The 12,252-nt window shown below is 47.3% G+C and overlaps 1 protein-coding gene across 1 annotated transcript in view; it reads left to right on the top strand.

Moving 5' to 3' along the window:
* Positions 1-2,054: 2,054 nt before the first annotated feature.
* Positions 2,055-12,252, top strand: part of pcdh17 (protocadherin 17) — a 147,572-nt gene continuing 137,374 nt past the window's right edge. The window contains 2 exon segments of the mRNA XM_084308746.1: positions 2,055-2,820; positions 3,687-6,505. Coding sequence (XP_084164872.1) covers positions 4,016-6,505 — 2,490 coding nt within the window. The 5' untranslated portion in view covers positions 2,055-2,820; positions 3,687-4,015.

Consider the following 12,252-nt stretch of genomic DNA (forward strand, 5'->3'; position numbering starts at 1 on the left):
AAAAACAAGATTACAAACATCACAAAACAAACTGGTCAGACTTCTACTTGACCTTACCCCTAGAACCCACCTCACCCCTGCCCACTATGACAACCTAGGATGGCTTAGAGTAGACGACGGAGTACAGCAACTTCCAATGGGCCTGGTCTACAAGATACACTATACGACTAAATACTTCCCAAAGGTCAGTGAATACCATGCACGTCCACGACCACAACACCAGAGGAAGCTCAACAAATCATGTTAAACCCAGATTCGGCTCAAACAAGGGACTAAACACGTTTCGCAATTATGCCACATCAATGTGGAACGCCCTACCCAAAGCTGTAAAGGAATGTGAATCCCTACCCACATTCAAAACCGCTCTTTAAGAGCACGTACGGGAGGCTGCAATTCGAAACTGGCCACCGTAAATGTCCAAACCCCCCCACCCCCTCCTAATAGACAGTCTCCTCCCCATCACATGTATATATTCTCTCCCCGCCGTATGTATATTTCTCTCCCACCCACCCACCCCCTCCAAATGTACAGTCTCCTCCCCACCGTATGTATATTTCTCTCCCACCCACCCACCCCCTCCAAATGTACAGTCTCCTCCCCACCGTATGTATATATTCTCTCCCCACCATATGTATATCTCTCTCCCACCCACCCCCTCCTAATGTACAGTCCCCTCCCCATCATATGTATATACTCTGTCAGGATCTATGGGTAACAGTACTGTATATTTGAATATCGTATATGTCACAAATGTAACAGTACTAAATACCTGTATGTCCCTATGCCATAAATGTCATGTATGTTGTGTATGTCATAAATGTCACGATGAATTGAAAATGGGGGACCCTGATGTAAACAAGACAAACGTCTTTCTCTGGTCTGCATCCCCTTAACAATTATTGAGCCGTACTGTATTGTACCCATTCTGCAATCTGTTAAATAAAGTTTTCATTCATTCATTCATTCATTCATTCATTCATTCATTCACCCGCTCCCTCCGCTCTGGACACTCAAACACACTCCAACCCATACACACACAGGACACACCTCCGCACCATGGGCGACCGGGCCTTCTGCTCAGCTGCTCCTCGGCTGTGGAATGCCCTCCCCGGCCATCTGAGAGCACCACAGTCCGTTGAGGTTTTTGAAAGGGACCTAAAAACATTTATTTTTAACAACGCATTTGCCTGAATTATTATTTTCTTTTTTTCTCTGTATGTTTCTTCCATTTCATTGGTTGTTTCATTCATTTTAATTGTTTTTATTCATTTAATTTTTTTTTCCTTTATCTCCTGTAGCACTTTGAGATTGTCACAAATATAAAGTGCGTTACAAATTGAATTTATTATTATTATCGGCTATATTTTTACACCAGTAATTATACTAATAATTCCATTGTCAAAACCTATTTTGACACCTGTATCACTGTAGGCCTACACATTAATACAACAACTTGGTACACATACATCTGATTAGCACTATTACTCAGTAATACTCATACCCAGTTTATTAATCACCTGTACATTGTATAAAACTGTTGCACTTTACTGTTACATTTGCACTCTGGTTGGATGGATGCCAAACCTATTTTCGTTGTACTTACTAATAGGGACTGGCACCTGTCTGCCTTTGATTTCTTCTTTGATTTGGTATAAGACACAAGTCAAGAAAGACGAATTTATCCGCTGTGTAGTAGGCTAAAACTATGTAATCACGTCACACACTGTAAGTAAGTGTGGGGTTTAAAAAAAAAAACACGTTTAAACTAATATAACTCCATGTATGGCCCGAGAGACCGGTGTTGACGGGGGGGTCGGTCATGCTCCCTCTTTTGCTTTCCCAAAACAACAATGAAGTGCGATATTTGAAAAGATGCATCGCCGATGAACCGCGGAGCACCAATCATCTGGTCCTCTGTGTCCCAACCGGCTTTTGAAGCCCCGCCTTCTTCCCCACCTCTTCAAACCCATTGGCTGGCGGGCGGAGCAGCGACACTAGTCTAAACGCACCGGCATGCGGTGGCCGGAGTTCAGTCAGTGAGGGGAGGAGGAGAAGCGCGGCGTGGTGTCCGACGTGCGTAAAATATCAAACACACTCGCTGTTCTATCTGTGTGAAGATTAAGAACGTACCTTTTCTGGTAACTGTTCAAAAGACCAACGGGCACGACGTTGTCACTGTGCAGAGGGGCCTATATATCAGCTCTACTACTGTCGCTCCGTGTGGACTTTATACCGGGGGACGGCGCGCTGCGCAGCGGCAAGGACACACCGCCACTCCGGGGACCAGTCATCCAGCAGCGTCGCTGGAGCTGAGGAGGAGGAAAGGACCACTGAGGGACACCGCTCTCTCTACTAACATCCTCCGTTTGGATCTATCTTTTTTCCCCCGTCTGGAATGTTCGCATAACAACATATCTGTGTACAGAATAACAGAATAATCTGTGTGCAAAAATAACAATTTCCCTCCCCAGAAGAAACGCGCGGTGCCGGTGGTGACTCACTGCGGGGCGCAGCAGCAAAGTGCGAGGAGGCGAGCTGCTGCATCCTAATCAGAGAGGAGCGGACTTTCAGCTCATTGACATTACAGTCATATACTTTTCTGGAGCGCGTCTTTTTTTTCCTCCCGACAGCAGCGCTGCAGCCTCTGTGCGCGTCGTGGAGAGACCAGACCGGTGGCTTCTTCGGCGCAGAGAGAGAGAGAGAGAGAGAGAGAGAGAGAGAGATGGAGAGGGTGGAGGGGACACAGGAGAACTCTTGAACCCCCCGAAGCTGGTCTTTATTCACAGCGTTTTCGTTCTATTTGGACGTTTTTTTTCCTTGGTAAGTTTACGTTTTTTGTGTGTGTGTGCCCTTTTCTATTATGTTGAAGCCTTGCCCTTTTCCTCCACCAAATCATAGCAACGATGCTTTTTAGTTCCATCCGCGGCCGTGCGTGAGGATGCAACAGCTTCTCCTCAACCACACGCACGCGAGAGAGAGAGAGAGAGAGAGCGCGCTGGAGGGAATTAATAAAAGGCTGTTTCCGAGATGCTGCTGCTGGCAGCTAATTTCCCCACATTTTATGGTTCTTTTTAAATAGCCGGATTATGCGGATTTATTAATGCGTGTATTAGAGGCTCATTTTTACACTTATTCGAAGGGTTACTTACCACAATCGAGAGGCTCCATATAGCTCCGGTTATTAAGCATGATGTAACACGTTATTAGAGTTAGTATATTATTATTACAGTTTGTCTGTCAATCGGATATTGTCACAATATTAATCCGGACCGGGCTATTATGACGTTGTTATTGTGGCCAGACCGCCACGTCGTACAACGGGGATAGTTAAATGAGCGGATGTTTATTATAATGCATGTCGCCTTTACCTACAATTCGTATCTGTATTTGCCTGACTGTATACTGTCTGTACCCAACATCAGGGCTGCGCCGAGGCGCTTCCCAAGGTTAACTAATTGACAGGATTCCCCATCATAGTGGAGATGAATTACGCATGAGCTGTTTTTAGCATTTCGGCTCGTTGTGGTGGCGGGGACCTGATGTTTTATGCTCAGAATTTAAAGTATGGATTATTTATTTTGTTGTCCGGAAATTATTCCCCCCCCCCCCACACACACACACACACACACGCACACACTGTATGACGAAACTGACAGCTTTATTCGTTTTCTATTTGGTCTCTTTAGGTGGTAGGAGAGGGGGAAAACACGTACAACGACTGTCCTATTTGGTGGAGACCGGATTGCGATTATAGCTCAGATGAGTCTGGGCGCTCAACTGAATATAAATTAGGTGTTCAGCACAGCACCACCGATTGCTGGGAGAGGACGAGAGAGAGAGAGAGAGAAGACGAAAGAAGAGTGACTATACCGTGGCCCTGTGGAGCGCTTTTAATACCTCACACGATGAAGATAACTGTTTGTTTGATCATGAGTGGAAGGAACCACGAATTGTGTCGACACATCAACAGGTCAGAGGAAGCCTAAAAAAAATACAGGGAAAATCACAAGCGGGGATGTATCTCTCTATTTTCTTTTTCCTGCTCCTGTGGGCTCAAGCCCTGACGCTGAAAAACTTGAATTATTCCGTCCCGGAGGAGCAGGGACCGGGAACGGTGATCGGGAACATCGCCAAAGACGCCCGACTGGGACTCGATCAAACGGGGCCGGGCAAGAAGTCCAACTTCAGGGTGCTGGAGAACTCCGCGCCGCACCTCATCGACGTGGATCCGCAGAGCGGGCTGCTGTACACCAAGCAGCGCATCGACAGGGAGATCCTGTGTCGGAGGAGCCCCAAGTGCCAGCTCTCCATGGAGGTGTTCGCGAACGACAAGGAGATCTGCATGATTAAGATTGACATCCAGGACATTAATGACAACTCGCCCACTTTCCCCTCGGATCAGATTGATATTGACATTTCAGAGAACGCGGCCCCGGGCACGCGTTTCCCCCTGACCAGCGCGCACGACCCGGACGCAGGGGAGAACGGCCTGAAGACCTATCAGATAACGCGAGATGATTATAATTTGTTTTCTCTGGAGGTAAAAACCCGCGGGGATGGGACAAAATTCCCAGAATTAGTTATTCAACGGCCGTTAGACCGAGAGGAGCGCAGCCATCACACCCTCATCCTGTCAGCCACGGACGGTGGGGAATATCCCAGGTCTGGGACCATGCAGATCAATGTTAAAGTTATCGATTCCAACGATAACAGCCCCGTGTTTGATCAGCCCACATATGTTGTGGAAATCCCAGAAAACTCCCCCCCTGGCAAAGTACTGATCGATCTAAATGCAACCGACCCCGATGAGGGGAATAATGGCCAGGTGGTGTATTCTTTTAGTGGTTATGCCCCAGAAAGGATCCGGGAGCTGTTCTCTATAGACTCCAGAACGGGGGTAATAAAGATTCAGGGGGAAATTGACTATGAGGAGAGTCCCATTATGGAGATTGACGTCCAGGCAAAGGATTTAGGCCCCAACCCAATTCCTGGCCATTGCAAAGTCACAGTTAAAGTGCTTGACAGGAACGATAACTGGCCGTTAATAGGCTTTGTGTCCGTGAGACAGGGGGCTATCAGCGAGGCGGCGCCCCCAGGCACCGTCATCGCTCTGGTGCGAGTCACCGACAAGGACTCGGGGAGGAACGGGCAGCTCCAGTGCCGGGTGCTGGGGAACGTCCCGTTCAAACTGGAGGAGAACTATGACAACTTCTACACGGTGGTGACCGACAGGCCGCTTGACCGGGAGACGCAGGACGAGTACAACGTCACCATCGTGGCCAAGGACAACGGGATCCCGCCGCTGAACTCCACCAAGTCCTTCACCGTGAAGATCCTGGACGAGAACGATAACGTTCCCCGCTTCACCAAGTCTGTTTACATCCTCCAGATCCCGGAGAACAACATCCCCGGGGAGTACCTGGGTTCCGTTCTGGCCCACGACCCGGACCTGGGCCAGAACGGCACGGTGTACTACAGTATCATCAACTCCAACGTGAGCGGGGGCGATGTCAACACCTACGTCAACGTCAACGCCGCCAACGGGGCCATCTACGCCGTGAGGTCCTTCAACTACGAGCAGATCAAATACTTTGACTTTAAGGTCTTGGCTAAAGACGCGGGCTCGCCTCACCTGGAGAGCAACACCACGGTGCGCATCAGCGTCCTGGATGTCAACGACAACATCCCTGTGATCGTCCTGCCGCTGCTCCAGAACGACACCGCGGAGATCCACGTGCCCCGCAACGTCGGCGTGGGCTACATCGTCACCACGGTGCGGGCGGTGGACAACGACTACGGCGAGAGCGGCCGGCTCACCTACGAGATCTCCGACGGCAACGAGGAGCACCTGTTTGAGATGGACCCGGTGACCGGCGAGGTGCGCACGGCACACCCGTTCTGGGAGGACGTGAGCCCCGCCGTGGAGCTGATCATCCGGGTGATGGACCACGGCAAGCCCACCCTCACTGCCGCCGCGCGGCTCATCGTCAAGGCCTACAACGGGCCGCAGCCCGGCGGGGAGCCGCGCATCAACGAGGAGAACCGCAACTGGGACATGTCCCTGCCACTCATCGTCACCCTCAGCATCATATCCGTCATGCTGCTGGCCGCCATGGTGACCATAGCGATCAAGTGCAAGCGGGAGAACAAGGAGATCCGAACCTACAACTGTCGCATCGCAGAGTACTCGCACCCACAGCTGGGCAAGAGCAAGAAGAAGAAGATCAACAAGAACGACATCATGCTGGTGCAGAGCGAGGTGGAGGAGAGAGATGCCATGAACGTGATGAACGTGGTGAGCAGCCCCTCCCTGGCCACCTCCCCCATGTACTTTGACTACCAGACGCGCCTGCCTCTCAGCTCGCCGAGGTCAGAGGTCATGTACCTCAAGCCCACTGCCAATAACCTCAGCGTGCCCCAGGGCCACGTGGGCTGTCATACCAGCTTCACAGGACCAGTCACCAGCACGACAGACACGCCCACCAACCGCATGTCCATCATACAGGTAAACATGTTGTTGTTGTTGTATTCTATGCTACTCAGAAACATGCCATTGTTTCACATTATGACCATGCCCCCACCTTAGTTAGAAACCCTGACAGTTCCCCACAGTTTTGCTGCGAGGTTCAGAAAGTATTGGAAGGGGAGGAGAGGAGGGAGGGAGGGAGGGAGGAGAGCCCAGCGGCGGAACGATTTAAGGGAGTCATTCGCTCTTTTAGAAACGGAGCCAGTGACATCATGAGAAATCGATTATCCTTGATATTTGGAAAGACGTATGGTGTCGTGAAACCTAAGCCAGACATCTTAAATCAATTTTCATTCATAGACCCTTTTTTATTGCAGAATTACTATTAATACCTTTGTGTGTGTGTGTGTGTGCGTGTGTGTGTGTGCGTGCGTGCGTGCGTGTGTGTGTGTGTGTGTGTGTGTGTGTCACAGTGTGTGTGCATGCGTGTGCGTGTGTGTGGGGGGCTGCTGCTTGAGATTGAGTTATTAGCGGGGCACGTTGAAGAAGCGCCAGGCAAGATCTTGACATATCCGCTATGAACTATCGACTGCTCCCACAGAGCGGATATATTACCTTTTAATCTCGTGATCCAATAATTAGTGCTTCTGGTTAAAAATACACTCCATTCTTAGTCTAATGAAAGATAGTTCAATCGATAAGGACTTATAGCGTTTTTCCTTATTGCTTGTTTCCCCTTCAGTGTGTGTGCGGTCCTTGTGTGTTGATGAATTGAACACCTCCATGACGTGGACCCTAACTGCTCTAATCATTGGGTGTGAAGTTACCAACGCGTGTTTGTATTTGATACGAAGGTGTTGTTAGCGTTTTAATTCAGTCTTCTAATACAGGTCGTATTCAGTGTGTATCGACCAACACGGTTTTGACTCGGTTTAGAATTAGTGAAAGATTGAACTGTTGCGGTCTGATCAAATATGTTTTTAAGCAGTAATAAGAATGTTCCAAGCGATTACTTTTAATATGCGATCATCCAACATATCATATACCATTGTGTGATTATCCCCGGTCGGTTCTGTCTGGATTTAATTCCTTTAGAGATTAGCAGATTGTTTTTATTGTCTAATGGGTGCTTAAAACGTCTTTGTGTGGAGTACTTGGCTGTATTAGCTACCAAAGTGACGGCTTCTTTGTCTCCGTGGTGCTAAGCCCATTTAAAGTCTGTCGTGTCGGTCTGGGATTAGGTCCTACCTAAAGCCACAATTCACTACACAAGGTATACAATATTTCACATTATATAGACAGTCAGAGGAGACTCTCTGTGTTCCATTATGGTCACAAATGATATTGTGGTTATCTTAAAAAAAAAAAAATCACTCATATTGCCCGCTGTGTCTGTTGATCCGATTTGCAATCGTATTCGAAAAGAAAATACAGTATCCGCTATCGTTTCTGCTTACATACTGACGCGCCGTATCTATTAGGCCCTCCACCCTGGTATTTGTCCTGCCACCGATGTGAAGATGACTGTGACCAGATGTGACGTGTTCCCACCAGGGAGGAAGGCCACTGTCTGTCGTTCCCCACTCCTGTTCTCCGCTTCTATTATGAGACGTCCGCGTGGGGGCCAGGGGTCAGCGTGGAGGCGACCGTTAAGGCCCTCTTAATCAGAGGCGCACAATAATTGCCGGTCCGTTCTGCAGCCTGTCTCCCCGCTAATGTGTCTCTTGATGAATTAGGCTGTGGGCACCACTGTGCGCCTCTCCTCTCCTCTTCTCTCCTCCTCATCTGGTTTCTCAAAAGAGGAGACACCGTGTAGGAACAACAACACATCTTTCTTTGTTGCCTCACAGACTGTCCCCTCTCTGCACGTCAGCTGCGTGGGGTGCACTATTGTATTATTCAACGGCGAACCTGTGTAGAGGGATGTGGCCCCAGGCGTCACGTTTCTTCTCCTCTTCCTCCTCCTCCTCCTCCTCCTCCTCCTCCTCCTCCTCCTCCTCCTCCTCCTCCTCCTCCTCCCTGCTCCATTCCCCCCCTCTCTCAGTGTGGACAGTAAGTAACCCGAGTCACAGCAGAGTGGCTATGGGAAATATGTCAAGAAACAAAGGGAGAATTCCCCGTCCATCGATTCCGCGGCCACTCTGCTATCTGTCACTACAGTTGCCAGGGGAGGAGAGGACTACAGAATTTAAGGAAAAGGAAAGAAAGAGAGAGAGAGAGAGAGAGAGAGAGAGAGAGAGAGAGATAGATAGATAGATAGATAGATAGATAGATAGATAGATAGATAGATAGATAGATAGATAGATAGATAGATAGATAGATAGATAGATAGATAGATAGATAGATAGATAGATAGATAGATAGATAGATAGACAGATAGACAAAGGAGCAGAGCATACCCCCTACCCCTCTGCCCAGCCTGGTTCTCCACAAGGGCACCTTAACGGTGCTGCTGCCTCCTCCCTCCAGTAGCTAGCAGTGTGTGGCTACTGTCACTGTGACTCCTGGTCCCTCTCTCTCTAACACTTGTGCCGGCTTCTAATGATGTTTTATAGTGGCGCACTGGCAGACCGGCTCCGTCTCTGGCAGCAGGAGAGAGAGAGAGGGCGAGGTAGAGTTGGAGAGAGAGGGAGGAATAATAATAGGAACCTATCAACGGAGCTCTGCCGGCCTTATCTTAGCCACCACTGTGCCAGCAACCGGGCGCAGTGGAGAGCAACAAGAGAGCTTAATTTCATTTGTAAAGAGAATTCCTGGGGTAAGGAGATTGATGATACGTAATGATGCCTAATTCCGCTTAAGGCGTTGAAGGGTAAAGGGGTTCAAACCAATCCGCTGCTGAATTCCTCAATGCTCTGGAAAAGGGGATTTCGGTAATTTGCTCCGAAAGCACTAGCCTGCCCTGTGCCCACTGTGTCTCGAATACTGCAGAGGATTGTGTCCGCATTACGCTTTGGCCTCAGCGGCTGTGTCAGGGCTGTGGCCCTCTGGCTGCTTTATGGGTTTTCCTCGCCCTGCCCTTAACACTTAATGTTCCCAAGCCCAGTGTCTGGATTCTCAAATGGTCCCGAAATTATTATATATATATTAATAATATAATATATTAAAGTAGCAAAATAAATTACGATGTGAAACGGCTCATTCGCTGAATTTTTTTTGAACTAGGTCTCGGCGGGCGACACCTGTTAATGTGTTGCAGGTGGCTCAGAGCGAGGTGAGGCGGGGAAAACGCCCTGTAGGGGGCAACAATCTGCCACCACTTGTTTGTGGAGAGAGATGTGGAGAAAAGGTTCCTCAGGGGAACAGAGGTTCCAGCCTCTCTGTTCACTTTATGTTGTTGGCTCGTAGGAAGATTACTATCGCTGTAGGGATAAGACACTGGGGATCGAAAGATTCAATTAGGTTAGATTAGATTAAAATGTATTAATTGTCATCATAACAGCACACGTACAGTACAACAACAAGTTTGGCTTCCAACCAGAGTGCAAATGTAACAGTAAAGTGCAATAGTAATATACAATCTACAGGTGATTAAACTGGGTAGAATATAATATAATATTGTATAAATAATGAGTACTATTGAGTAATAGTTCTAATCAGCTGTATGTACAGAGTTGTAGTATTATTATGTACAGCGATACAGGTATAAAGACACTATGGTAGTAAGTCATACTGGCCAGCAGCATAACTAGTAAGAGTGGGTAAGGGATATGTACAGAATACAGATATAGATATAGATCTACAAATATGTGAAACGGATTATATGCAGGTATGTACAGACAGATGTGGATAGATATATATACCTTAATAATATATATACGGTATATACAGCATTATTGTACATGCTATCATATCATTTAGTTCTGCATTATATGAATGATGGTAAACCACTGAGTTGACCAAAGTATATAATTCTTCAGACAAATCCCTCGTAGGTTTATTGCACATAAAAACAAACATGCAAAGGTGACACACGGCACAGACTCTGTTGATTAAGGAGGCTCCATTTTACACGGAACCCGAAACCATTTGAATTGAATTAAAACGAGCTTGACAGAAAGCAGCTAAAACTTGTTTTAGCGATGTGTATATAAATGATGTTGTCCTTCCATAGGGTTAGGCTGAGTCAGTGCATGCAACACAGGAGACAATACCGCTTGAGCAGATGTTGGGAGGTGGATGCTTCACGGAATGGTCTTATTCTGCATAATTTATGGTGTGTATGTGTGTGTGTATGTATGTGTGTGTGTGTCAAGTTGTTGTGTATCCTATGCATGCGACTTAACGGTGCTGTAAGTGACATTGTCTTGTTAAAATAAGTGTTAAATAGCTGTACATTCTCATAGCCATCACTAATATAGAGTGTGTGAGTAACATGGGTCACCCAGTCCAGTCCTTCCATTCTGCAGTAAACATGATTCTGGTATCTCATTCCACTTTATCCAATCAGGAGAGAGAAGCCTAGATATCGTTACTTATTTCAAGAAATCTTACTGCAGAGCGGAGGGACTGGGAGACCCATGTTACTGATATCAGTGATGTAGCTGATTAGAGCTATTATTTTAACATGTAGACCACTTACAAGTTACAACACATTTAAGCCTTTAGCTGGTAGAACCCACTTGCTTTTATGAGCACAACACTCTTCAAATAAACACCCGCACTTCAACACACACCTACAACAACACACAGACACACACCTACAACAACACACGGACACACGCCTATCTCCACTTGGGCTGTTTCTGACGGTCTGTAAGGACCTATCAGAGCCTCTTGCTCTACATTGTATTGAAATTGCTCTCACACTTCAGTGGCCAGCAAATGGAAAACCACTTCTCTTCCCTCATCTTTCTTTAGATAACCCCCACGTTGCTGAATTTCTCTATGCAGTGAGTTTGGGAGCCTGGTACTCTCTGTATATAGACAGGACCGAACAGTGCACTTGGTAGCCTGTTATTCTGTGTATAGACGGGACCGTACGAGCTTGGTAGCCTGGTACCCTGCATATAAACTTGACAGAACAGTGAGATTGGTAGCCTGGTACCCTGCATATAATGTAGACAGGACCGAACCGTGAGTTTGGTAGACTGGTATCCTGCATAAACTTGACAGAACAGTGAGATTGGTAGCCTGGTACCCTGCATATAATGTAGACAGGACCGAACCGTGAGTTTGGTAGACTGGTATCCTGCATATAGACAGGACAGAACAGTTTGGTAGCCTGGTATCCTGCATGTAAACAGGACTAAACAGTGAGTTTGTTAGCATGGTACCCTGCATATGAACAGGACTAAACAGTGAGTTTGTTAGCATGGTACCCTGCATATGAACAGGACTAAACAGTGAGTTTGGTATTCCTGTACCCTGCATATAAACAGGACTAAACAGTGAGTTTGGTAGCCTGGTACCCTGCATATAAACGGGACTAAACAGTGAGTTTGGTAGCCTGGTACCCTGCATATAAAACTAAACAGTGAGTTTGGTAGCCTGGTACCCTGCATATAAACAGGACTAAACAGTGAGTTTGGTAGCCTGGTACCCTGCATATAAACAGGACTAAACAGTGAGTTTGGTAGCCTGGTACCCTGCATATAAACAGGACTAAACAGTGAGTTTGGTAGCCTGGTACCCTGCATATAAACAGGACTAAACAGTGAGTTTGGTATTCTGGTACCCTGCATATAAACAGGACTAAACAGTGAGTTTGGTAGCCTGGTACCCTGCATATAAACAGGACTAAACAGTGAGTTTGGTAGCCTGGTACCCTGCATATAAACAGGACT

The sequence above is a fragment of the Notolepis coatsorum genome, assembly GCF_963971535.1.
Source record: "Notolepis coatsorum genome assembly, chromosome: 2".
Taxonomy (NCBI): domain Eukaryota; kingdom Metazoa; phylum Chordata; class Actinopteri; order Aulopiformes; family Paralepididae; genus Notolepis; species Notolepis coatsorum.